Below are 26,589 nucleotides of genomic sequence, written 5' to 3'. Positions count from 1 at the left end.
GGATGTGACTCATCCTGCAGCAAGGCTTTAAGAGGGGCTGCAGACACAAAATGAATCACGGGGATAAATACCAACCATCCGAGCGGGGTTGGAGAACTCGACAAGAAAAAATTCAACAAGAAAACCTTCAATAAGAGCCATTAAAATGGTCTGTATGTGGCAAAAGGGAAATATTATCACCCGTGGGTCTCCATTTATGTATACAAATGCATATTATGGTGAAAATGATGGGTCGACTTTGCAGGTGGTGCGTTGAATCATCTCTCAACTATTTTCCTACTCATAATGGCCTTTTTCTTCACCTGAGTTTACAACATGCAGGGGCAGACGTTCTGTCTTCATTGCTGTCTGTGTACCAAGGAAAGTAATATTTAATCTGCTGCTTCTCCCTTGTGATCTCCCTCCATGACTAAGTGCACCGAGTTTTGAGTCGGACGTGACAGCAGCCCAGAAACAAGGACGCGGAGCTGACTGGTGGCCCCAGTTGTGAATGCAGCCAAATCTGGCACGTGAAGGCTAGAAACAGGAGATTCCCTGTAAACACATATCAATAATAAATACGCACTCATAAACTACAACATCGATGAAAATAAACAACCAAATGTCCTCGAGAACAAAGATTAACTCATGACCAATAAAGTGCCCATATTAGCATCACACACAGAGTAATTGGGAGCACTAATCAGGTCGCTAATATATGATCTGGGGAATCACAGCAAAGAACCAAATAAATGGTCTGTGATCGTTCTTACCTGGGGCACGTAGGGGAGAGACGCTGGGGCAAAGTGGAGGTTAAGGAGGGCAGCCAGTTTGATTCAAGAGAACAGCAGCAAAGTGTCTGAGAATTGAATTCTATTATGGAGGAGCACACCGGGAGAGCCAAGTGTCGCGACACGCCATGTCCAACGCTGAGATGAGAAATTGATACATCTGTCTCTGCACATTTCTATTATTTTACAGAGAAATTGAGTTGAGCAATGCCTCCGAGAGACGGTCACTGGGCCAAATATACTTTATTTCTCAGACGAATGCCAGTGAAACTTTCTTGGATGAGCGCTTTGGGGGCGGACGTTAGTGGCATCCATACATCCGCGCACGCAACCATTCTACAAATGTGTGTTCTTCAAAATAATAAATCGCTCGTTAAACCCCGAGAAAATCCATCCATTCATCCTTCGGTAATCCTACCCAGGGTCAGAGGGTCCATCCCAGCAGCCACTGGGTGAGAGGCAGGAATAGAACGGAACCCGAATGTTCATCTTTTTGGAAATTTGGACTTTCTTTTTTTTGTTTTACACTACGAATGTTTGGGGCTCGTAGATTAAACAATAGTTAGACTCGTTACGCTGGCATACACTAGTGTCTGTGTCCGTGTGGGTGTGTTTATTGCACAGATTCCATCTCTCCCCTGTCATGAATAAAACATTGTATAGTAAAATCTTCATTCTTGGAGTCCTGCAGTAGACAGAAGGAGTCAGGACACCTTATTCTGCCGCTGCTGCATCCAGAGAGGCAGGACGACGTGGGAGATGGTGACAGCTGCATCCCCGCGGAGCACTTCACTGACAGCATTGAGTTAGCTCAACGCGCTCAACAGGAAAGCATAATTAACCAACCCAAACAGATGCAGGCATGCGGGGAAAAAACAGTGAAGCCTGTCAACAATCAGACACACAAACAGTACATTCTGGTACGTAAAGGCTCCAGAATACTCAGACATGGGAGTAGACGCGTGACAGGAAGGTGCTAAAAAGGAGAACTTGAAGGGCGGCTGTTTTTTAGGCAGATGGCGAGTTCAAGCGAACGCCGTCACGCTTGTTTTGTGCACGTGTCAGGACACGTGGCAACACAGTGGAAGATCCCGACAGTGCACAATCTCACCTCGTTTCCTGCCAAGAAACACACACACACACAGACAAAACTATAAGGAAGCGTTCTCGCGCCTAATCCAGGGAATCTGCGAGGCAATCTCAGGCGAGCGCACGACGGGAGGAAGCGCGAGGACGGAAGGTGTGGATTTTCTCGGATCCCGTGGAAACGGAGCCGCTGGGATTTTTGTGCAGCTGCCGTTCAAATCTGCTGGATTCACTTTTTTCCAAAGAGGGTGGGAAAAAAAAGCAGATGTGTTATATTTGCAGATGGCAGAAGTCAATTTGCAGCGTGCCAGTGCAGCGCGCGTGGGTGGAGGGTTAGGCAGAGGGATGACCATAGGGTTTAGGGAACAGGCCATGGGAACAGATGGTCCTTGGTTGCCACCCAAGATCCCATTAAGAAAGATGGCAGGGCTGACCTATTTCTGGACCCACCATTCCGTGCAAATGGACTGCAGAGAGAGAGGCTGAGGATCCGCATTCATAAGTTCTAATCTTCTGTGTTTTGGTTCAGTGTTATGGGATTAGTTATGTTGTTACCGTGGCAATAATGCAGGAATCATTAGATACCAGGGTGCGCTGATGCTACACTGGAACGCACACAAATCATTTTTCCACACGACCAGACAGTCATTGTCCCTGACAGTGTGCCCTTGAGGGCTTAATGAGGTCTTTCTACAAAGCAACTTGAGTGATACGGTTGTCAGGAGGCCGATGAACCATCCAGAGTCAGACCAGAGTCAGGTAGTGATTTGTGGCTTATTTGCATCCAGCCTGTGTAAGCCGATTTGCTTTCGTTTAATTTAGAACTTAATTTTAGCTTGACGGAACAACCCAGGGCTAGCATACACAGACAGTCCTGTATTAGAAACAAATAGTTGCTGGGTCATTTCTTCCATGTGGTTTTTCTATACTGGCGTTATTCACAAAGTCTGGAACCACTCTGTACTATATCGCACCGCCTGATGTATCCTTGTTGTCTTGGGAACCTCAAGCAAGATGGTACTAAAAAAAGATTACTACAATTCCCATTGAAAAATGGAAGTGGCTGGAGCCAAACAGAGCTAGATGGGTACCCTGCAGCCAGCCAGGGGGACATGTTGTGATGACCGCTGCAGAAGAGCATGTTCGGTTATGTTTACGACACCCCCGTGTTCCTCATATGACCCTGATGTCAGCGCTGCCTGATAGCAACATGTTTGAGGAGATTAATATTTGATAAGCTGATGTCGTAAATGTGCTGGATGGAACAGAAAGTTATGGAGGTGCGGTGGAACGACACCGCAGTGTTGCTGGCATCAATCCTTTTCATGGTGGTGTATAAAGATGCATGGTGACACAACGACCCATCAGACCTGGATTTATGGATAAGTGGAATGGACTCATGCATGTCGCCGACAGACCATGATCCCACAGAAGACGGATGCCTTTGACATGCAACCATGGTGAGGAAACAGCCTGTTATCAGCGCCACAATAATGTCTAAATAAATGTGATGTGCACCTACCCATCTGCCCGAGCTGTGTCATCATCTCTGAGGGCAGCTGTTGCAGCCAGTGGCCCGACAACTGCACGTCTTTGGCTTTGCTAATAGCAAAAACAATTGTCTTGAGGCGCACATCTCATCTCGGTGCTGCATTAGTCACCAATACAAGATTGATCACAGGCCAGTAATTTGGCCCAGCGTGGGAAAACAATATGAGGAACTCCAGCGGCGAGCTTCTGCTGGATTAAGATTTGTGTGGTAATTCAATAAGCCTGGGGCTCCACTTGATCTTTCACTGGCGGTGAAGTCATCAAGGCGGACAAATGAAGAGGGATGGAGCGCGGCCTACCAAAGGCTATGTGTCTCCATCTGCCTCGGCTTTAGATCTTCCTCCAGGACAGAACAAAGCCCGCATCCAGATATAATCCCACCTGTGCATGCATGCATGCTCGTGTGCGTCACCCCTGCTCTGCTCAGGCAGACACCCCCTGACTGAGGACCACTACACAGCCGTTGCTATGTTACCAGCCAGGTTGTGTGTCCATGGGTATTCACCAGAATTTTTATGTGCAATAAAACATGGATGAGTGAACGACTATCCAACAAAAAAAATCGCTCGCCCACACAGAAGCGTACTTAACACGGGCTATAGGACACGGATCGCTTGCACAGAACTATTGTCAGCCTGTATATCGTTCCATATACAGCGCGTACACCTGCAGACGGAGCTACTCATTCACCTACACGAGGCGCTGCTGGGCTCGTACTGTGCTGCATATCATTACTTTGAAATCATATGCAAACACTGCCTGCTGGGAGTATTTATTAGCTCTGCCAGAAGTAGCACAAATCACAGTAGGTGATACTCTGGGATATCACTCTGCCTGCAACCCTCTAGAAGTCAACCGATGCCTCTTTTCCCACTGACTCTGAGCAAAAAAAACAACAACAACAACAATGTTTTGTGTCTGTGTTTCCGTGCCACACACACGAATGAATGTAGGGCAGATTGGAAGTGTTGGAGTAGAAGATGAAAGCGAGAGCGAACTACACCCATGCCACCAGAGCTGCTTGTGCAGGAAAGTGATGAAAGTCATTTCAGAAATTGACAGTTTCCCGCAGGATTCTTCATCTTCATAGCGAATGCTAGCAACGGTAATGTTAGCGTTTTAGCTCTGATGTATTTCACTCTGGACCGCCGCCTCATTCAGCCTGTCTTTACACGGTGGCTTAACTTGGCAATCAAAGGCAGAGGAGGGGGGGGGGGGGGATCAGGCTTCTAAAAATAATCTATCGAGTTTGCAAATTAAATAATGTATCATGTAAAGAATGAAACTGTGAGCATAAACCACAACTGACAAAACAGTAGCAAAGAGATGCAGGCAGGTAAACAACTTGAAGTGTTTTATCTATAGAAGAACACTGATGGGCTGCTGTCAGGGTCATTTTGGTCCTGTCCAAGGAAGATGAAATTCAAAAGAGACAATTAAATCTTTTCTTGACTGCTGCTAACAGACGGAGGCTACCTGCTCATATCTAACTTCAGACAGCTGCTTGCTGGAGCCGACAGGCAGACATTTTGCTAAGCTCACAGGAGGAGCTCGTTATAAATAACAGTAAGGCGGTTTATAATTGAAATAATGAAGCAGCAGAGAAGAGAGGAAGCACTTCAGAGCATCCAGTAGCTGCATGTGGAATTAAGCTAGAACTCCGCAGAGACGACAGCAATTCACATAAGTACAGCCACCGTGGCGGGTTCACACGTCCCGCACGAACGCCTACCTCTGGAGCCGCATCCGAGAAATAAAACACACACGCCGGCATGAGCACACACCCACATGCACATACTGAGCAGTCCTGTTGGCAGAGATGTAGCAGGGTGAATTACAGCGTGCACGACATGGGCCAATGCAGCAGAAAGATGCCTGGACGGTGCCAGCAAAAGAGCCGAGTGAGATTCAGTAAATACTGAGTGTCTGTTAGCCTCTGTGGGGATCACGTTAACTGCAGTGGGACATTAACATAACAAGTGAGTAACTGTCTACACGGTGCTGGATTAGCGGAAGCGGAAGCCAACTTGGGTGTGAAAACCAGCCGTGACTTGTTAGCAACGGCTAATTTTGGGAGGTGGGTGGGGGGTTAAACTTGGGAACACTCACCAGAACTCTCCCAGTGAGAGTCTGAGCAGAGATCATGACACCGGCCCAGTCTTTGACCGAGGTCATCCATCCCACCTCGCTCGCCGGCGCCACCTCCTCCTTCTCATCTGGACTCTTTTTCTTCTCTGCTGGCTGGTTGTTGGCGGGGTTGTTCACCTTCTGAGCCTCCTGCGGGTACAAAAGAATAACCCGTGTGAGGAAATATCACCGCAACAATAAAAGTCGTGGACACAATGAGGATGAACTGTAGAACAGCGTTGGATGCGAAACTACGAAAGAGTCGAACTTCTGAAGCAAAACATATGTGATTGTTGCGTGACGTGTTAAACATGAACGCTTCGCGGCTCTCGCCGTTCTGCACACGTGCTCCTGTAGGTTCAGCTTCCCTCTGGGTGGAGAGGGTGAGGTTGCTGTTCTCGTGCTGGTTTCCACTGCGTTTGTGTCCAGCTGAGTGAGCAGAGCTGCATCGCGGTTCATTGACGCGCCGGGTCGGGTGCAGCTGTTTCCAGTCATTCGCTTGCTCTTGATTCCACACAGCCGGGCATCGGGCTGCACTACTAGGAATAACTAGATCGTGCTTTGTGGCCTCTGAGGCAATTTTCTTTAAAATATTACACACATGCACACGCTACAAAGTGGGGGGAAATGTGTGCGACCCCTTCAGTGTCGGCAGGCATTTTCAAATCCTCGATGGTGACTTGTTGCTCCGCTCCAGCAGAGCTCTCCTGCGACTATAGAACAGGCAGAGCTGGACCCTGTTGTCCCAGAGCTTTCAAAAACAGATGTCCCAGATCTGGGACAGCGTCCAGCATCAGTCAGGTAAACATTTGCATTTAGATCAGATGGTAAACAGGAAAACTGCTAACAGAAGGGACAAAACTGATTCTGGCTGGCTTTACTGGGGGGGGGGTGTTTCCATCAAGATGGTGCCAACATAACAAAGACACGGACATCATCATTACAATTATTTCACATTGATCTCTGCCTGCCGATGTAAACAATGCATTCCTGAGTATTTACGCATGTTGGTAGCCTCCTCATGTGTGACGTTCATACTGGCTTAAAGAGACCACCTCCAGGGTCCTGCCTCCATATCTAGGTGCTATTAAAACAACTACTTAAGCCATAATATCAAAGGCTGAATACAAACCAAGGATACCAATAAAAACTGCTCTTAAAGTTGCTGTCTGGATTTACTAAAGCCATATCCTGTTATATTCCATTCTATGTTTTATATCCTGCATGATTATTTCAGGAGAATTGACAAACTGGATTACCATTCATAATGTAATGACGTGGACCCAGTCGCCATCCTTCTAATTGGATTCCAACCATACGACGAAACCCATTAACTGATCTAAAAAAGTCATTAGTGAAGATGACTAGCAGCCCCAGTTCGGTGCTGCAGGGGCGAACGCACTTGATTTAACTTTCAGGCATCAAATAAAACGGGTTTAACCCACAAAATCACCTCCAGAAATATTTGGGCTCAAACTCACAACACAAATCCAAATCAGTTATAGAGTCGTGATGAAGTTGGCAAGTTCACATTCAGCCTCTTGGGTGGACACAGTCGGCATCTGTCCATCTTGTCAAAGGCTGGAAAAAGTGTGTGTGTGTGTGTGTGTGTGTGTGTTGGTCACCGTGCACACACGAATATCTAGGGTTTCACTCTAGCTGGCCAGGTGCTTGCTCCGGAGCATTTCAGGCATGTTGTGCCACGGTATGTACGAGTCCTCAGATTCTCAGAGTCTCCCAGTTTCCCAGTCGGACCTGCGGTGGGAACACACCACAGCAGACTGGAACTACCGAATGTGGCACGCGTCAGGAGCGACAGCCGCGCCTGCTCGCCGCCCCGCTCGCCGCCGTCCCAAACCCATTTGTCTCTCAAGCGTGACAGAACTGCTTTAAGACGTCAAACGCGCATTTCAAACAAGCGTCGAGGCGTGACACCACACGCACAAATATAACAACAATCCTGAGCACGGAAGCGGGAGGAATTCAGGATTAACTGGGAATAGCACCTGACACCGGAGGCCAGGAACGGGGATGGCGTGTGAGCATGGAGGCAAAATCTGAGGCAATTTAAATAAAGACAGAGCGAGCAAGCACGAGAGGGGGGGGGGGGGGGGGGGCTGTCATGGGAGAACCCATCTGCTGGCTATATATACACACCTGTGATGTCAAAATGAGAGGCAGACAGAGGGGGGGAGACAGGTGTGGGGGGGTGGGGGGGGCACAAACTGAGGCAAACGGTATATGAAAGATGAACACTGAGATGAACACTGGGTGAAGTCAAGCAGCGGGCCTTTCGTGAGTGCAGCGCTGTATTTGACACTATTGATTCTTGTTATTTTAATCCTTCTTAATGTTTAAATGAATCTCCTTTCACAATTTAAGTTCATCAGAAAAGAAGTCATGAATGTAGAAAGCTGGAGTTTATTTCACCTTTACATTAACTGCCACTGAGTCAAGGTCCCTGATTTCATTTTGGACGTCTGGCGTTTCAATTTGTGTGCTTTATACAATCTACATCTCATCGTCATGGTAACAAGGGAGTGGCAGAGAAAGCTGAGAAGTGTAAGGCTGTGATGTGACTGGACTCCCTCACTTATCATTAAAGAAAACCAGTATGGAACACCAGTGCCATAGTGGAGGAGGAGCGGTTGAGGGGTCATGCTAGAATGTTTAAAATATCACCTACTTATTTCCCCTTCGACAGTGGGAATTCAGTTAATCTTCCTACTTCTCGGCATATTTTTACAGCAAGAAAGATGAACATTGTTAATATTAGGACTGCACCAATTAACACAATACACGAGGGAGGCCTGGAAGTAATGAGCAAAAGAAAAAAAGACATGACAAGGGTAAAAAAAAAAGACTGAGAATTCAGGACATGAGGTCTTGGGAGACGAGACATTTTTACAGGTGGAGGACCTGATGAAAGATAACCTGGAAGAGTGGTGACAAGAAAACAGAGATGGTGAAGACATGTCAACAAAGATAAAAAAGAGGAAATCAATGGGACGGGGGGCATGTAGGGCAAGTGACCAGGATGGACACACACGGGGAGAAACGACAGGGAGGGACAGAAGCCTGCTGATCTAACTGGACTTGGCTCAAGCGCAGCTGTTCCTCTGGCTTTGGCCCGCATCGCTGGGGAAAACTCTATTCCGGTGTGAAGGGCTATTTATACACCCCAGGGAGACGCGAAACTAGCGAATCTCACAGCATGGCCCGTCCCCCGTTGCTATTTTGATGCAGGTGTAGTTACCCGGAGTCGCTGGGCTGCAGATCTACACTGGGTCAGCGCGAAGGGAGGAAGCGTCAGGCGCGTCAGGCGCGTCAGCGCGCACAGGTGATGCGCATGCAGACATCAGCTGGCACAAGGCTGAATGAGATCCGCGCCACGCATAAATCACGCAAATCAGTCGCACAAGGGAAAACGAGGACAAGTGCGACCACTCATTGGTGGTAATGACACCTTTCGCCACATTCATTGTTGCAAAGATCATTCAATCATCAACAAGCTCACCTGCCCGTTAAATGCTAATTCCGGGGAAACAAGATATTTCTCCTCACCTTTAACTGAAATGTCAGACTGGCACGAACTTGGTGTATAGTTCGATCTAAAGTCGTAGTTAAGGCTGTTTATTGGATGTTTGTGGCGGTTTTTAACTGCAGTAATTGTCGTACAGAGTGCCGTAAAGACGTTGAGTTTTTTTTTTTTTTTTTTAATCTAAATGTTTCGCACTTAAACTTTGCTTTCTGAGGCGAGTGTTGTGAATAACTAAATTAATTAAAAATAGATTTTTATTTCATTTTCGTGTCAAGTTTAAGTCACAACGAAACAGTTGTTCATCCTGACGGTAGCGGCCCAGATTTCCGTCGTGACTGTCGTAAAAAGTGCCGTAAAGAGGGTGAAAACAATCATTCTTTTATCTCATATGAATGCGACTGTTAATGGTTAAAAACACGTGGGAAATCTATTGAATTTTATGTATAAAACAACTATATGCTATTAAATGTTGAAATGTTTTAATTAGAATAAAAGACACAAGTATGGGAGAATGTGTTTCTGAATTTGAGGTGACATATTCAGGGTTGTCCCTGAATTTGGAATTAGTTGATCTATAAAATCCTTTATATTTTCAAAAATATAACAATGACATTGGAATAAATGGGGCTGGTGTACAGCACTTTTAATGTAGACACTTTTTTTTTTTTTTAAATTCACACATTTCAACTTCATCATTGGATGATTTGTTGACTCTGTAGGACAGCAAACATAAAGACAAGTCGGTGTGTTTCCTTCTCTATATTGCTGGACAGCAAACATCCCTGCAGGACGATCGGAAACTCATTCCTCAAAATGGCCGCACTCAGTAGTAAGCTTTTTGTCCCAGTTGTGATGTCTCCTCAGATAAAGGAAAAAAAGAGAGTGACAGAAAATAAAGCTTAATGTAAGCCTGTCGAAGACTTTCACGTCCCTCTGTGTGGACAAAAAAGACACTTCAACGTGAATGTTTCTTCCTCCTGACCTGAGGGGATGATCCTGAAAAAACCTACTGTCATCTTGATTCATAATGCAGGACTGCAAGTCCTCCATTGATACATCATTTCATGCTCCAGTGCCCCGAGATAAAAATAGACCCAGAGAGACAGAGAAAGGTCAGCACTTGTCATCTGTAGCATCTTGGAGTTTTATCATTTAATGGTGCCACATAATAGGTGGAAGGTGACATCAGTTTAAACTATATGATTTCAAAGAAGCTCACTAGAGAAAATCTACTGGGTCATTTGGCTGCATTAATACATTTCTTTCAAAAAATTAGGTGTGAATTCTACTTGACTGGTAGCAGGATTGGGGGGGGGGGGGGGTGAGTCAAAAAGAATGCAGTTAATTTTCCTGGAACCACCAAGGAAACCAGATATATGGACTCCAGCAATTGTAAGATAACATAATTAATTTAATGAAGAGATCAAATTGAATAAATGAGTGTTGAGAGGGGGGAAGTATTGCTAATGTGAAGTCATTATGTAACACAGGCACGTCTTGTCCTCATCCACATGTGCATATTGTGAGCTTTTAATTGCCTCCAGGTGTAATATACATATTTATTAGCCTTATATGGAATTATCTTTGGTATTCAAGGATGCATGCGGGCATTACTGAAGTCATTTACATTAAATTAATCAATTTTATGAACCGGAGAAACCTGTTAACCACAGTTTACAGCACTGGGTATTTTACAATATTTACTAAAGATGATAACATAACACACAGAATTTCACCCCAAAGGGCTGTTGTATCCAGCCAGAAAGCAGCAGGAACAGGGATAAAAGCCACACGCTTGAGCGAGTGGCGCAGGCCTTTAACGTTCCGCTAACCCGGCATCAGTGAACAGTAACCTGGGGCTAATTTTCCACCATTTTGTATAAGAGCGAGCACAGTTATGAATGGACGGTTGTAGATGTATGGAACCAGATCACTCACCAAGTTACAGGATCATCATTCCTTCAACCTCATCTTGCCTTCTGACCACAAACCTGCAGGTCTGTCCTAAAGTCACAGCCAATATAATGTGTAAAAGAAGTTTAATTCATTACTTAAAAAGCACCAAAGCATCCACACCCTCGAATCTGAAACAAACACAGCAGCAACAATCTCATCAACAGTCACCTGTCTCTACCCTGATCCCCTGTTGCCCTCGGAAGAATATAATGAGCTTTTCTCCTAAATACAGACTGAGAGCTGGCTGTCACTAAGCAGCTCAGTGTGCTGGACAGACAACAGAGATCAGGGGCCGTTACCGTCTGCAGAACGGACTGTTTAGGTGCTTTCCCGGAGCAAAAAACAACCAAGACGTTAGCTAATGTTCTAATTGGCTTCATGCTGTCTGACCTGCACTGATCAATGAGTCCCAAAGAGCACGATCCAGACATGAGTGGCAGGTACACCACTTAATCAGAAACAAACATTACGTGATCGGGAACGGTAATAAATGCCAATTGAACGAGAGACCAAAACAGAAAGACAAGCAAACCATGACCTTTTTCGTTAAATTCAATTTAAAAGGTGTTTTAAATCTAATACAGCGTCAGCGATATTAGCAAGAGACATAACAACTTGGCATCTCTCAGAGGAGAGTTTATGTGGTTACTGTGGTGTTCAGTGAGTTTGAAGAGCAACAAAATAGACACAAATAGCAAACTGTTAGAAAGCGCATCATGATAATCTGTCACTTCCGTGCAATATTACTTCATTTGGTAGTCTAATTAGCCAAGAGTATTGCATTTTTTTATTTGACTAATGGTGACAAATGCTCTTATGCCCATTTATTTGCATTTGATCCCAAAAAAAAGTGTTATTTATTCAATCGAGCGCTCCAGAGAATGTGTAACCACACAACAACAGATGAGTGGGAGACGTTGCATAATGGCACGCAGTTTCTGAGCAGCACCCATCCATGAATGACTGAGTATGGCTTCTGTCTTTCAACACCCAGCGAGCAGATGTGCAAAACATGCCCAAATGGCAATTCTTTAATACTTTATTTTTCAAACAAGTTTCAATCCCGCATGTTCCTGTGATGCTTCCAGACAATCCACTGCAAAAACATCAACAATAACTAAGTCATTTATAAGGTAATAGCTTTTCCTCGTCCGTTGCTATCAGGACCTGCACACTGGTTAACCTCCTTTAATAATCTCTTTATTTGCCCTGTCCTCTCCAGTGACCGTCTAGTCCATCCTCTCTTATATACTGTCACAGTTGGATGACCATAATTCAATAATTCAAATCCCGACGCACAGTTTGAGGTCAACCGGCGCAGCCACTCATCCCTCCATCCTCCTCTCCCTTATCATCTCCTCTACCTCCAAATCATCTCTCCCATTTCCTCCCCCGTTTTTTTCGTGGCTCTCTTCTTCTCATTTCCACTTCATTCAAATCCATCAGCTTAAGAGAAGCATGGAGAGAGCGGGGAGATTAGGCTCTCTCTGCTGGAGAGACAGGTCTCATTACCTTATCTTCTCCCGATACAATAATACTCTCAAAAGTCAGCTGTTGCCAGGGCTCTGTGGATGCTTTGAGATGAATGGATCCACATTTGTCCTGCACAACAGAGGGTAGGGCTTCATCAAAGGCTGAAATATCATGCAGTTATTATCAGAGCCAGACTATTTGGAGATTTGGTGCTTGATTTGTCCAAATTAAAGTTTAGGAACAGCCACGGCTCAGCGGAGGCCGCCTGCATTCAAGTCAGGCCGTGTTTGTCTCAGGCGAGTGTCGGCTCCGGCCTCTGCCCGCTCCCGTTAATGGTGTTGTGTTTGGAACAGGTCTGAGAGCACGGGAGTTGACGGGAATAGTGGGAATTGCCTTTGGCCTGAGGTCAAGACAGGCATTCCCCAGCAATGGTATTTGTGATTTTTGGGGTGGTTGGTGCAGGCAGGAATAGAGAGAGAGACCCACATCCCCCTCCGAGTCGCCTATTTTAACCTGCGGGCTGCGACGCAAATAACAATGGAAATTCAGCGTTGTCAGGACACGTTAGACAGGGGAAGAGCCTTCACACGGGATGACACGAGGACTGAATCAGCTCTCCTCTGCTGTCTTCGCTGCGTGGACCCGCTCGGCGCGGCAGTACGCAGACCCAAGGACGAGTCAGCGGCCACACGGAATGTGTAATGACTCCATTTACGCGCGCGGGGGTTATTTACTTCAAGAAATAATACTGGAGCAACAAAGCGGGCGACCAGAATGCTGTGGGTGTGCGTGAGAGAGTGATGAATCATAAGGCAGCTGGAAGAACGCTCCGTAGCTCTTCATTAAAGACAATCACGCGCTGTCCTTGCAGATGACAGCCGCAGCGATGCGCTCCTCGCTTCAGAGGTGATGTGTGTGGACAAGGAAGGGCAGTTACCACGGGGCCCGACATCCCTGAACGAAGCCGATGACACATGCGTGCAGGTTCCCCCGTCCGTCGACGTCTATGCAGGGGTTTCATGTGACACAATGGCCGTTGCATCACAACAAACAGTTTACATCAACACTTCATCTGCGTTAGGAGAGTGCTAAGAGGGACCCTTCAGTAATCCACTCATAAAGATGAATTACCATCAGCCTCTCTTCAGATGCAGCACTGAGGAAATCCACATGGCTAATCCCCCCTTCGCTTAACAGGCCGGACGGCTGCCAGAGGTTTGCTGTAGGAACATCTCCCTCCCCTTCAGCAACTAATAGCCACTGTTAATCAATACTACAGCAAGTGCTTTTTAGCGCTCAGCAACAGGCTCATTTGTCAAAATAAAAGCTGCGAGAGCCCGAGGGACTAATCAACAGGGATGAAGCTACAAGGAAATTTGCAGCGTTGAAACATAAGAAGGAAACGGGGGCAGGGGGGGAGCAACAACATGTGCGCTCAGCAGCAGCTTCAGACCACAGTAGGAATTTGATTTATCTTTGTTCATGCATGTATCGTCCCCCACAATGACAAGTGTGCTGTCCCGGAATATGGTGAACATTGATTGATTTTGCTATTTAATTGGAAAATGACATCAAATCTAAGTGATATTTCTTAAGCAACAGAATTTTCCAAGTGTCCTCTATTTAATTCTAAATTGCAAACTGAACTGAAAATGTTAAAATCCTATTGTTCTGTTAAAACCCCAAAAGAAATGAAAAATCTGGACAGTATAGGAGGCAGTGAGGAGGAAGCGCTGCTCCCTAACTGCAGCGAGGGGAACCCGGTTTGTTAGCACTGAGGACGCAGAAGTATGAGCTCATGATGGACAAACGTCGCTCGCTTAAGAACAGTCCATCGCCCATCGCCTGTCGCTTAGCAACAGAGACCTGGCGGGCAGACAGTAGGTGTGTGAGTTAGAGCGTGTAGGAGGGGAGGTTTGGAGGATGGGGGTAGAGGAAGGGACAGGAGCAGAGCGAATGGCGGTGAGAGAAAGTCATGGACCAAGCGTAGCGAGAGCAAAAGTGAAGAAAAATATTTATTTTGGAAAACTAATAGATGTTGAAGCAGGTATATTCCTGCATATTTTACCGGCCGATGCGTGAAAAAAACATAAGGGAAAAGGGCGAAAGCGCAAACTCAATCAAAAATTGACACGATGCAAACGGAGGAACACACTTCAAGGTCAATACTTTCATATTTTCCACCCATTGTTTTGGTACCCAGCAGGAAATGTCAAGGGTAGAAGATTCTAATATTTAGTGCCATATTAAAAGGTGCAGCAGTCAGCAAAGGAAGGGTGTTCTAATAATGCAGGTGGCAAAATACCAAAATACCATCACGTTATTTTTAGCTCAGTGTCCCGTGAAAAGTAGTCCAAGTGCAACCTTGGTGCACGCTCAATCCTATCGGGCCGGGCTTTACAGGGCATATACCCCCCCCCCACGTTGGTCTAATGTCACCAGCAGCGGCCAACTCTCAAGGAAAGCTCAATGACAAGGACGGGGTCACTTAAGAATTCCGCTCTTCGAACCAGAGCGAACCGCAGCGGGCGCGCCGCGGTGTCATTCAAGCTCAGCGAGCTGTTGATCTCTTAAACTTGAGCTAAAGCTGGAAGCTCTCCTGGAGAGGGAACCAGTCGGCAACACGGTGCAACACTGAAGAGCTGAGCTCCCCCGCCCTGGGCATTTCATCAGGCCCCTTAATCTGGACTTTTGTTTCAGGTGCATGTTAATAAAGCGTCTCCGGATCGATCAGCCCAACGCTCCAAGAAAGCTGGTGTAACGGGAGACGCTGTCTACCGTGATGCTGATGGAAAATATCCAAGGGATCTCTATAATGGACCCGACTGACAGCGCTCTAATTCAATCATGTGTTACAGTTTAAGCTGCCTCCAAATACCCCCCCATCTATTTTAAGAGCGGTCCAACAATGACAGGCCGAGAAGACTCCAGTAAGCCTGAAAAAACATTACGCAAAAGGAAAGAAACTAAACACCCCTGGCGAGCAGGACTGTGTGTGAGTGTGTGTGTGAGTGTGTGTGTGTGGGGGGGCTAAAGACAGGTGATTTTGCGCCTGTTTGTAGCTGCATCCAGGAAGAGAACAATCATCCTCGCTACCATCTAAAGCGTCGTGTCTGATGTAGCTAAAGGAGACACGGCCCCACGTGTCCAGCGCAGATTCCAGGATTTCCAGCAATCTTTATGTCTTCTCTTATCTTTCGGCACCAGCAGACACACGAAGCGCCTATAGATTTGGTGGAGAAAGGGGCCAAATTTCCTTTGCCTGTTAATCGGAGCTCAGTGCTTCCCTACAGCTGTTGTCTACTATTGAAGCAGGATTAGAGCCAAGTTTTGCTGGGTGGGTCCAGAAGACAGCCCTGATCACATGGTTGTTCCCAGCCTTTAAGCTCAACCCCCACAGACAGCTCATTACAGCCAGGATTTATTATTATTTTTTTAGAATCTTTCTAATTCTGCCGTCGCTACAAAAGCATTTTCGCGTCGATACACAACCCCGGCGAGTGGGAACGGTAGTAAACTGCGGCGCTTGGATTAGGAGCGGCGCGTTTTTCTGAGAACCAGAAGGATTTGTGGTCATTGACTTGGTTGGAGAAGAACGTTGCTTCAGTCGTGGCCGCATCAATAATGCAGCTCCAGACTCTGTGTCCACATAACAAACCAACAACATGCTGGTCCATAATTCATGAGGAATCCCACTTGTGGCATGAAGAAAAACCAACACGAGCAGCCGTGAGACACAGCAGAGATTCTGCAAGATGACCGTCTTCCCTCGTATAGAGGGGGCGTTTACAGTATTGCTGCTGTAAACTAATGGGACATTATGTCATTAGCAGAGAGAACCTCTGAGATGAGCAGCTGAGTGTGGCGGATTGGGCCGCTGATAAAAACAAGCGGAAGCAGATTAAACGCAGACAGAGGCAGGAAAGCAGATGCTCCCTCCAGTAATTGTCTCAAATGCTGTGGAGACACGGGCGCTCTGAATCCCGAACCCCTTCGGTCGGTCGTTTAATTGCTTTTTCCTCCCCCCAGGTCACTTTCATGGATGTGAACCTGCATTTTGATCTGAATAATAATCAGCCTCCGCATCGAGTTAAGGCTGCCGCGCTCAAACGCAGCATCACAGGGCACCAGTACTGACCCCTCCTGCAGCCACAGATCAGAGCGGGTGGGGGGGGGGGTCATCACGCACGCTGGATGATGCGGCGGGTAAAGCTTCACGTGTGGATGATGGATCGTCCAACCCTTATGAACCATCTGATTCATCCCCAGCTTCCTCTCACTCTCCTGCCCGTAAGTGAGATGCCGGTAAACCGCCACCTGTGTGGAGAGGAAGCCTAAACGGAGGCCTCTGATTGGACGCCACGCAGGAGGGCGCGTGTTCTTGGGCAGAGTCTGGGCCTGAGACGGCGGTAATCGTATTACATGCCTCATGCTCCCCGTTCTCCTGCTTTGCTGCTGTTTAAATATTTAAATGGAATAAACCCTGTATTTGGGCGGTAATGGTCAGAGCCCTGGCCTGGTAGTAATTAGGAAAGCAGCCATGTCTCATCCTGCAGGGCAGGGAAGAGTGGAACTGCAGCTCTCACAGGTTGGGTTTCCACTCAAATAACGCCCCACCTTTGTTCCCTTCACAAGGACGTCATGTGAGAACATGCAGACGGGCTAATTTCTCCCAGGAGCCCTCCTCAAACTTTGACCCTGACCGCCTTCTTGAGACGGGTGAAAGGTCCTGTCTAAGGTCAGCCTCACGCCAGCCTACACAGGGGTCCGTTTCCTAAAGAGGAGGTGCAATTTATCATTAAAAAAGGGCAAATAATGCCGTGCTAAACAGTCAGTGACGGAGTCTAAAGCTCTGCCTTCGTTTACGTTATTCATTTTCTGTGATGAAACCAGTCCAAACGCCCAGAGGTCTCCTGCCCGCTAACAGCTCTAAAGAGGTGTCGGATCCTCCGATGCTGTTCCACCATCTTCCCTGCAACATCTTTCACCATAACCCACCCCCCCCAACGTCCAAGAGTCGATCCTTCTGACCCAGACAGACCATCCTCTCTTTCTCTTATAATGGCCTCAGGTGCACCTCCTCTCCACTGTTTCATATGTCGACGCACACGACATCTTTTCAGCCTTGAAGGCGATCGATTTAGACATCAACAAGGATTAGAATCCTGTTTAGAGCCGCGTTGATGTTTCAAAACTAAACTAATGGAATCTGTTTGGTCTTTGCCTGTCTGGAGAGAACGAGAAATGTGGTTTTATTATCGTTTGATTTTTGTAAAGATGAGGATTGGAAGACTTTTGCCTGGGCGAAGTTTCAGCCGCTGGATTTCTTCAAGGGAAACGCAACTGTGACGGCCCATTTTCTATTCATGACATTTCCTCTGCACACGTACGCCCCCCAGAGAATGAACCCTGAGGCCAAAACATCAGCTTTGCACATAAAATAGTCTAATGAGCAGTTTGTGATGGCGGGGAAATAAAGCTTCCGAGAGCCTGCCGCTGCAGCACTGCAGCATTACGCAATGTTCCTAAGTGATGTTTAGGTTCAACGTAATTTCCAAAAATACTCTCTGCCATCATAAAACTGCATATCAATGAAGCTACGGAAGAGCCCAGCGGGCTGTTTCAGGCTCAGCCATGAATGAAAACCTCTCTTTGATGTGCAGCCAGTTTTCCAGCAGATTTTGCATTCCTTATCTCCGTCTCCAACACGCGCTGCGTGACAGGATATTGGATCGTTCTGCCACGCACGGCTACAACTCCAGTACCGTTATTAGCAACCTGTTCACATCCCTGCCTGCCTCTGAGACGGGCCGGCTCCGGCTGGCGCTGCGCTCCCTGATCATTAGCTAAAGAGCTGCTCTGTGAAATGAGATTGATCCGAGCTGTGTCAAATATTTCATCTACGTCCACGGAATGACTAATGACCCCAACGTAAATTAATACCTTAAGTGGTGCATCTAATTACGTTCTTTTTCTCCCATTCAATCCACTCGATCCCATTCCCCGGTTGCAGGAAAGAGCCCGTGTTTGTGCGGCCGGAGCTCTCCGTGGTGCTGAAAATACTCCCGCAGATTAACACAACTGCAGATTATCTCTAACACTTCCTGCAAAAACAGGATGTTCGAGCTGCCCCCTGTATGTTTCAGGCGTCAAGGGCGTGCAGTCGTGTCATTGGATGGAGAGCCGGGCACAGTCGAGGAGAAAAACAAGACCAAATACCTCAAATATGTCACGTTTCCGCGACCAAAGACACTAAAAACCTCTTACAGAATATCATTACACTATGAATTCTAAGTGAAAACCACAACTGGTTGTGATGGTGGATATTGGGCAGGATTTTAAACAGTAATAAAGCTCTTCTTATACTGCAGGAATAAAAATATCACAGCACACACACACACACACACATTCTATATATAGAGAGACAGACAGACAAGATCTTCAATGACCACATATAACAACCACAATCCATCCAAACGATCTTCTGTCCTTCATGTTTAGCGACCATGAGCAGTGTTCATGGTCGCTAAACATGCCGTCATGGTGTTCAGGCTCCTCTCAAACCGCCCGAGTGGCTTCACGTGTTCACAGATCTCAGCCTTCAGAGCAGCGCCGGGCAGCAGGCAGAACCTGAGCTACCGTGCACCTTCTGGGATTTCTCTTGGCGGCATCAAATAAGGCCATAATTGACAGCTGGGCTATTCATTCTTCACAATCGCTGCGGAAAATGTCAGAAGAAGTCAAGCAGTGGAGTCATTGTGTAACAGGCATGTTCAGGCCTTCTGCTGAACAGGGTTCAACTTGTAGGTTATCCTTCACTGTCAGGCTGACTTGCATCTCCCCATAAAAAACAGGCCATTTTATTAGCACGCGGCGCTCACTTTACCACTAGAGGTTGACTGGGACGCTGCCAAATGGGGCGCAATTTTAGCATTGTGGTTACGGAGGCACGTTGCTGACACACAGGGAGAAACCTGAGCCTGCTCTTAGCCTGCTAGCAGAATGACAATTAGCATATTAGCCTGCCCCCCTCGGAGGTTAATTGAGACAGGTTGCTAAGGGCAGCGCCTGTGGTGGCGGTGACGTGAACTCTTAACACTTTCCTGTCCACGTCTCTGGGCCTTTTTTATACTCCGGCTCGAACGGTCACGCATGTTTCAGGGACAGATGTAGCTTGCGTCCGAAGACGAAGAAAAAATAGCGGCTGCCGAGATTTTTGAAGGTCACTGGCACGTCCTCTACAAGCACACGCCCCCCCGCCCCCCGCCTACCCTCTCTCTCTTCTTCTCTGAGCATCATTGCACAGCTCAAAGAGGCAATTATGTTGTTAACCATGTTTCAACGTCCACATATCAGCGCTTCACTGGCTGCCCTGATTGTGCCGCTTATTGGAGAAAACAGGGAGATGGTTGCCTGCTCTGACAGTCAACAGCAAACTGTCTCGGGGCTGTGCACATATCTGAGCCTCTCATAGCGCAATGACCGTTTAGTATGCACAGTGATGGATGTTTAAAGCAAAAACGCAAGGATAAGAGCGATAAAAACTGGCATACAACACAAAACGGCAAATGAATCTAGTTTAACGTGTTAAAAGGAGCAAAAACAGCCTGTGGGGGTGTTACACTGGAAGCCATCAACCATGATGCAGCTGGTTAATCAGGTAATAACCCGCCATCGCAGTTCCCTAGCATAGCCCAGGCTAGCCATTCTCACCCAGCAAATAATATGCCACGGCCAGCGAGGATCATGTGGCTTGCCCCCCCCTCGCACGTTTCCAATGAAGGGAATGCCAGTCTAGCACTGTTGGAGCCAGGTATACCCTTCCCCTCTCGCCTTTGACCTCTGAATAGTTCCCAGGGCGTGGAAGTCCTTTTAATAGTCCAAAGAAGACATAACAGCATGACGGCAGGGGAGCACAGAACGGCGTGGGGGGGTGGAGGGTGACCTCTGAGTCTGCCTCACGATATACATAGTCTGGCCTGATATATGGCCGTGTCTGTGGATTAGCCTGCATCAGTGTGGCACACTACAGTTGTCCCTAAAAGGCCATCAAATCAGGCCCGGTGAATTGGGGATTAAAGTCTACAAAAAGAAGGATCACCACAGAGGAATAACTCATGAGTCACACCCGCGAGAAAAGAAAGTTAATAATCCAGTCTTTTTAAATAAACGCGCACCGTATTAGCTAACGTTGCCGACTACATGCTGCGTTTTTACCCGTGATTAAAATTTAAACAGAAACGTGAAGATTGAACATGTTTTTTGGTATTGATATCAAATATTAGAATTGTTACGGGAATCTTCTACTGTGTAACAACATCAGAAATCTATGATCGCGTAAGGATGAAGCAGCTTCCATCTTGGTTTGGGAGGGGCTGCGCAGAGGAATGTACGCTGTAGTGGAAACTGGTCACGCTTTGCCCCGGGACAGCTGTGAGGGGTTCTCAGTCCCAAGACGTGTCACAAACACATGACAAGACACATGCTAACCGCTGAGAACACAGAAGCCGCGCGCTAAACATGACAGCTGAAAACAAAGGAAGCGTGATGAGATCAAAACGCACATTCTGCGTCATAAATTAGTTCTCCCTGATGATTGTAGAGGTCACGTTTGTTCCGCTCTGGGGTCCCACAAGCTAGCGGGGTGAGTTAGTCCGAGTTAGGCCGAGGCTCCTGGGAGCTGCAGCTGATATCAGGGTGTGTTCTATGCTATTCTGGCCCAATGCAGCTGGTCTTCAGCCAAGCACAGGTCTCAGGTCAGTCCCTCCCTGCAGCCACCCTGCATTAGCATCACATTAAAGCTACGCGCACTGGAGACAAAAACACCCGGGGGGGTGTTCAAGTCCAATTCTGACTAATCGATCCGATAAATTATGCAATTGCTGCGATGATTTGATAACCTGCTGTTTTCATTCAGCACCCAATCAGGATGATGGATTTCTGAGGCTTTAATGGGACCAGAGTCACCGGCGCTGGTGTCAAAGCTGCGGGACTGTTGCACGTGTCCTGGGAAATGCTCGCCTCACTGCCAGCTCTCTAAATGGAGACTGAAGGGGGGGGGGGGGGGGGGGGTCACACAGGAAAGGGCGTCCCCTCCATGGCTCTTTAGAAGTCACCTCACAGACGCGGAGCCGTCACAAACACATCGAACTCTCCCGACAGTATGAAACTTCCATGGCGGCAGCACTGGCGTGAGGATGCAGGGGTGGCACATTTACTGGTCGGGGGGGTGGCGGAGAGGCTGTGTCTGGCCCAGTCCGGTCCAGTTTGCGGTGAGGTAACCGCCTCTTTAAGACCGGCCCATCAGACGCCTCAGCAGCAGCAGCAGCTCGACCCGTCTCCTCGGCTCCTGCCAGCGCCGCGGGCGTGGCCGCCGTCCCATTAAACAAACAGGAGTCGCAGCAGCTGTATCTCTTAGTCAGCAGCCAGTTCATCACAATCATAAACTTCTGAATATAGTTCTTGGGCGGCATTAATCTGCAGCCCGAATCAGCAGCCGACTAGCCATAAATCCGGGAAGGAAAGGAAGAGTTTGGGAATCCGCAGTGCTGAGGGCTGCATTTCACATGAATTAGGACGAATTAGGACCAATTCCATAAATAACACACCCCAAATCATATTTGTTAATGACAGATTAACACTGAATTAAATATGGGAAGATGTTCGAGACCAGTTAACAAACCAACCGTGGGAACTACTGACTGAAGGCCGGGGGTCAGACCCCCACCCCTCACGAACCCGGACAGCATCCAAAACTGCCGCCAAATGTGTTTCTTTCACATAATTGCGCTCATCCAATCAATGGCTCGTTATTTGATTACATGGGGTGAGAGTGGGATCGACCCACATAGATTTTTGCATCTGTACAGATGTTTAACTGAAACCAGAAGTGGTGAATCGTTCATTAAAGGCTGATTAGTTGGCCGAAGCCTCCATCAGAACCTGCCCTCCAGCTTCGTTTGAAAGGTTCCCCTCACATTCTGCCATTCATGTTCGAATGCTGCCGTGATCTGGTGTATCTCCTCTACCTCGCACGCTCCCAAAAAAACAGAGAAAAGCAGCGCAGAGGTGCTGGAGGTGGCATGACGCAGAGCAGATAACCCATTAGATAACCAGACTGCAGCAGGAAGGAAGAGAAAATAGCTCCAAATCCCTCCACAAACCCGTCCGAGCCACGGGGAAGAGGTTAGAAAGAGAGGAGCCGCTAACGAGGGGCTCTCTCCCGCGTTCCCCTCCATCCGGAGATGCAGTGGGAGGAGACGGGAATGGCAGCGCGGGGACCGGAGCCAAACTCATGTGTTCTTAAAATGCCAGAAAAGCCCAGCAGATGAATGATGCCATAAATGTCACTGCAACTGGTGCAGGGCTTTAAAAAAATCAATGGCCTTTTATTTGCTTTTATGAGGCTATTACGGTCCACCGAGGAGACCCGGTGTCGGTCCAGGTTTGATCGTTTTAGGATCACAAATGCAGCGTTTTCGTTTACATTTAACTCGCCCGCTTCCTTCTTACAGCCTGTCCTCAGTGACCTCTGACCTCTTGGTTCTAATCCTGATGGAACGGGCGCGTTTGGAGGACTTAGGACGCAGCTGTGTATCACAGGGGGACGCTCGGCACAGCGACACCTCCCAAGCCCGTTCCGCTTCCTCAGCCTCTCTCTAGAGTTTTCACCTCTATTTTCCTGCCTCTGATTCCAGATTCCGAGTACTGCCGCACCACAGACACGGCCGCCGCCGCAGCCAACGGCGCGTCCTGTTACTGACACATGCCGACTCAGCCGGCCGCACCGGTCAGCTGAACCCGGCTCTGGTTTCCCCCCTCTTAATGCTACTAACGAGCCTTTTCCCTCCGCAGCCAAGTGTCGAGCCCCAACCAAAGTCACCCAACAGTCAGGCTGTTTCGTCCCTGTGGGCAGCAACGCGCAAACAGGCTCGTTTCTGATACGCACGAGCGGAGACGCAACCAAATACCCCGCAGCGGTCTCAAGATGGAGCCCTCATTATAGCTGCATGGGAGGCTTTTCACTGACGAGCGTGACGGTTCGGTCCCGCTCAGGAGGCAGAGCGCGACGTACGAGCACACCAAAGGCTGCACATTTGACTCTGAAGCTAAGAGATAAAAGACCAGCAGCTGTTTGAACGTAGCTGATCTGAAATGAGAAGCCAACCGACATCCGGACGGATGAGTTGTGTGATGTGCTGGCCTCAAATGTCGGGTTTTATTTCCACTTGTTTTGCCTACGTGACGGAAAACAACAACCCAACACAGCCAAAGAGTTAAAGATGCAAAGGAAAAGGTGTTTTATTGCGTATGGACACAGGATCCAGGCGAGACTTCAGCCCCTCTCTCGCCCACTCTTGGCCTTGGGACCAAACTCACACTGTCACTTATGTATGGAGCCCATGTGAGGCAGGATTCACTGGGGGGGGGGCAGCCAGCACACTAATCGGCAGTCGACCATTAGCTGAGCAGCCGACTCGCAGCTGAAAATGAAAGAATGATGTTTCTCCTGGAGCTGATTAAAGGGGTGGTCCCCGTGTCACCAGGGTGGTCCCCGTGTCACCGGGGTCGTACGAGAAAGCCCCAGAGGACTTCATTAGGCCTCACTGGTGGCATGTGTGGGATCATATGTTGGGCTACACCATCCCCGAAGGATCGCTCTCCCCCTCCGAGTGTGGCACAGAGGATGCTCTGATCTACGTTGAGGCAAAATAAAATGAAAGAGGCGCTCTCCTCTCATCCCGCCAGCGTCTGTCACGCAACGCCACCCTCCTGATGTGAGCGTGGTCGTTGGTAAACACAGCCGACCAACCGCTAACGGCAACAGCACGTACATTAAACAGACGGATTCATTATGGAGGCAGAGCAAATGGTACTGGAGATGAGTGTAGTGGGCTGAGATGATGCAGGTAATGAGGGAGAGCCGTCACATCCATCACTGCGGTGGCTTTGATGGAGGCCGTTATAAAAACCAGGCCGGTGCCTTCAGGAAAAACGGGAATATTCATGTTTCAACACGACAACAATACCTTGTTTTTGATGTTGCAGTGGCAGCAAACGGTCCACAGATACTTGAGGGTCCGCCACAGCAGGATGATGAAGAGACCCCCGAAAAACGTCACCATGGAGGACGCGAGGAAAGCCCACCACATGCGCTGGCCATTATTGTCACAGGGCACCTCAGACGAGAACGGGATGACAACGTCTTCCATCTTGGAGATTAAGATTGAAGAGTCCGGGTTTATCTTATTAATGATATTGCTTGTCCTCATAGAGCTGTCGCTTCCATGGGGAACGGTGCCATCCGCCTCAGCTAGCATTTATTAGCCTTGGAGAGCCTGTGCCAGCGTCCCCAGCCCCACTCACCAGCCATATTGCTCGAAAATTAACCCCCCAAAAAAATCCCCTTCTGCGCTGTAGATTATGTTGAGTCACCAGAGAGTCTCGAATGTGTTTTTCAGCAGTCCGGCAACTGTTTGCTCGTGACGGCGTGAGACGCAGCGCACGCAAACGTGACCAAAATAGCGGCTCGGCGGTGCCACTTTGAGACGGGCATCTAAATCCGCAATAATGACGAATTCGGGGGGGTTTCTGGCGCTGTCACGCTGAAAGCCATGGCAAAAAAAAAACGGCGTCGTTCGCGGCCACGGAAGGCTGCCAGTGAGATCTCGGATGGCACAAACACAGTGACGGTGGAAATGCTCGCAGCCTGTTCTCGGCGACGCGACGCGTCTCAGCCGTCTTCCATTCAGGGATCCCGTCGACGAGCGGACAGAGAATCGATTTCACTTTCTCCGGGCGTCGATAGCGCGCGATCGGACAGAGGACAACGCGGCGAGGCGCGGTTTCGCTCTACAGTTGGTTCAGCTGCCGCCGCGTCGCGGGAGACTTCGCGTTCTTGCGAGCGTAAAAAGAGACGAGCGCTCGGACGGATGCGACTGTCTCCATTCGGTCCCCCTCCGCAGCCCTGGCACGCAGCGGCCAGCTGAAAGCGCGTGTCAGATCCGCTGGGGAGGCGAGGGGCGAGATTTACAGGTAGGAGGGCGGAGCGACGCGCTAATAATAAAGATGGACAGCGCAGTAAAGCCGCGATGGCCGCGTCTCCGCCGCTCGGGCGCAGAAAAAACCCACTGCGCCTTTGCGTCTCTGGTGCGCGCCTGTGACGCACGTCGCAGGAGGCTTTCTAGAACACCACCGTGTTGATCAGAAAGGACTTCAAAGATTCGAATTTGGATTTGAAACCTCGGGGTAAACGCCGGGCCCCCCCTCCCGGAGCCCCTTATCGACACAGGACGGCAACAGAGGTCACTTATCTTCGACTACGTCACGCAGGGCTTTCGTGCTCGTGTCCCCCCCTTAATAATTACTGCGGCTGCAGCTGCGGCCGATGGGCGTCCCCGGTCTCATTGTGGGAGCACACGCACGCGCACCGGGAACGTCAAGCTTGATTAGGTTTGATAGGGTTCAATTTCAACCCGAATCTACGAAGATGGTCAGGAGTGAGTGGACCCCCCCCCCCCCCCCCGATCTGCGCGGGCCCGGCAGGTGCACGCAGCCACCTGTGTCACAAGACTCCGATCTTCTCGGAGGATCGCAATAAATCTTCAATAATCTGTCTCTGATTCCAGCTAATGGTCCACGTCCTTCTGCGTGATTTATGGGAGCGCGTTAACAAATAATGTGATCCCGCAGCGGCGGGGCGCGCGTGACGCCCGGGCTCAAGCGCGGATCACCAGAAAAGTAAATGTGCCCACTGGAGGTGTGAGGAATATCTCCGATTTAGGTTTTTACGACGGTGATTTACTGTCGGGGGAATATTAGCACTTCTACAGGAATAGCTGCTGCAACCGAATCTCTGAACCGGGGAGAGGTCGCGCGCACCGAAGACAAGAAAATCTGTAAATCACAACACTCGGGGATGAATCAGGAGTTATGGATGCCCGTGATGGCATTTGACCTCCTCTAAGTGAAGGGGGCGATGCAGAGTATTGCACAGGTTACAGAGCAAGAGCCAAAGCTCGCGTCCACTCTTGTTACAGTTTGCGCCACCCTGCAGAAAAATGCCCGGATCAAATTCAGCCCCAG

At 48.4% G+C, this 26,589-nt stretch overlaps 1 protein-coding gene across 26 annotated transcripts in view; it reads right to left on the bottom strand.

Moving 5' to 3' along the window:
* kcnma1a (potassium large conductance calcium-activated channel, subfamily M, alpha member 1a) overlaps positions 1–25,861 on the bottom strand; it is an 86,034-nt gene extending 60,173 nt beyond the window's left edge. For 3 of the 26 annotated variants that reach the window (XM_057048099.1, XM_057048090.1, XM_057048093.1), the window contains exons 1-2: positions 24,534–25,848; positions 5,517–5,684 (exon numbers count right to left, since the gene is read on the bottom strand). In XM_057048099.1, coding sequence (XP_056904079.1) covers positions 5,517–5,684; positions 24,534–24,824 — 459 coding nt within the window. In that variant the 5' untranslated portion in view covers positions 24,825–25,848. Of the gene's footprint in view, positions 1–5,516; positions 5,685–24,533 lie in introns of all 26 variants that reach the window. The other 23 variants (XM_057048100.1, XM_057048104.1, XM_057048094.1 and 20 more) reach the window with 14 other exon arrangements.
* Positions 25,862–26,589: the final 728 nt, after the last annotated feature.

This window comes from Takifugu flavidus, chromosome 11 (genome assembly GCF_003711565.1).
Source record: "Takifugu flavidus isolate HTHZ2018 chromosome 11, ASM371156v2, whole genome shotgun sequence".
Classification (NCBI taxonomy): domain Eukaryota; kingdom Metazoa; phylum Chordata; class Actinopteri; order Tetraodontiformes; family Tetraodontidae; genus Takifugu; species Takifugu flavidus.
The sequence above is the reverse complement of the archived record's forward strand: the minus strand, read 5'-3'. Positions and strand labels throughout refer to the sequence as shown.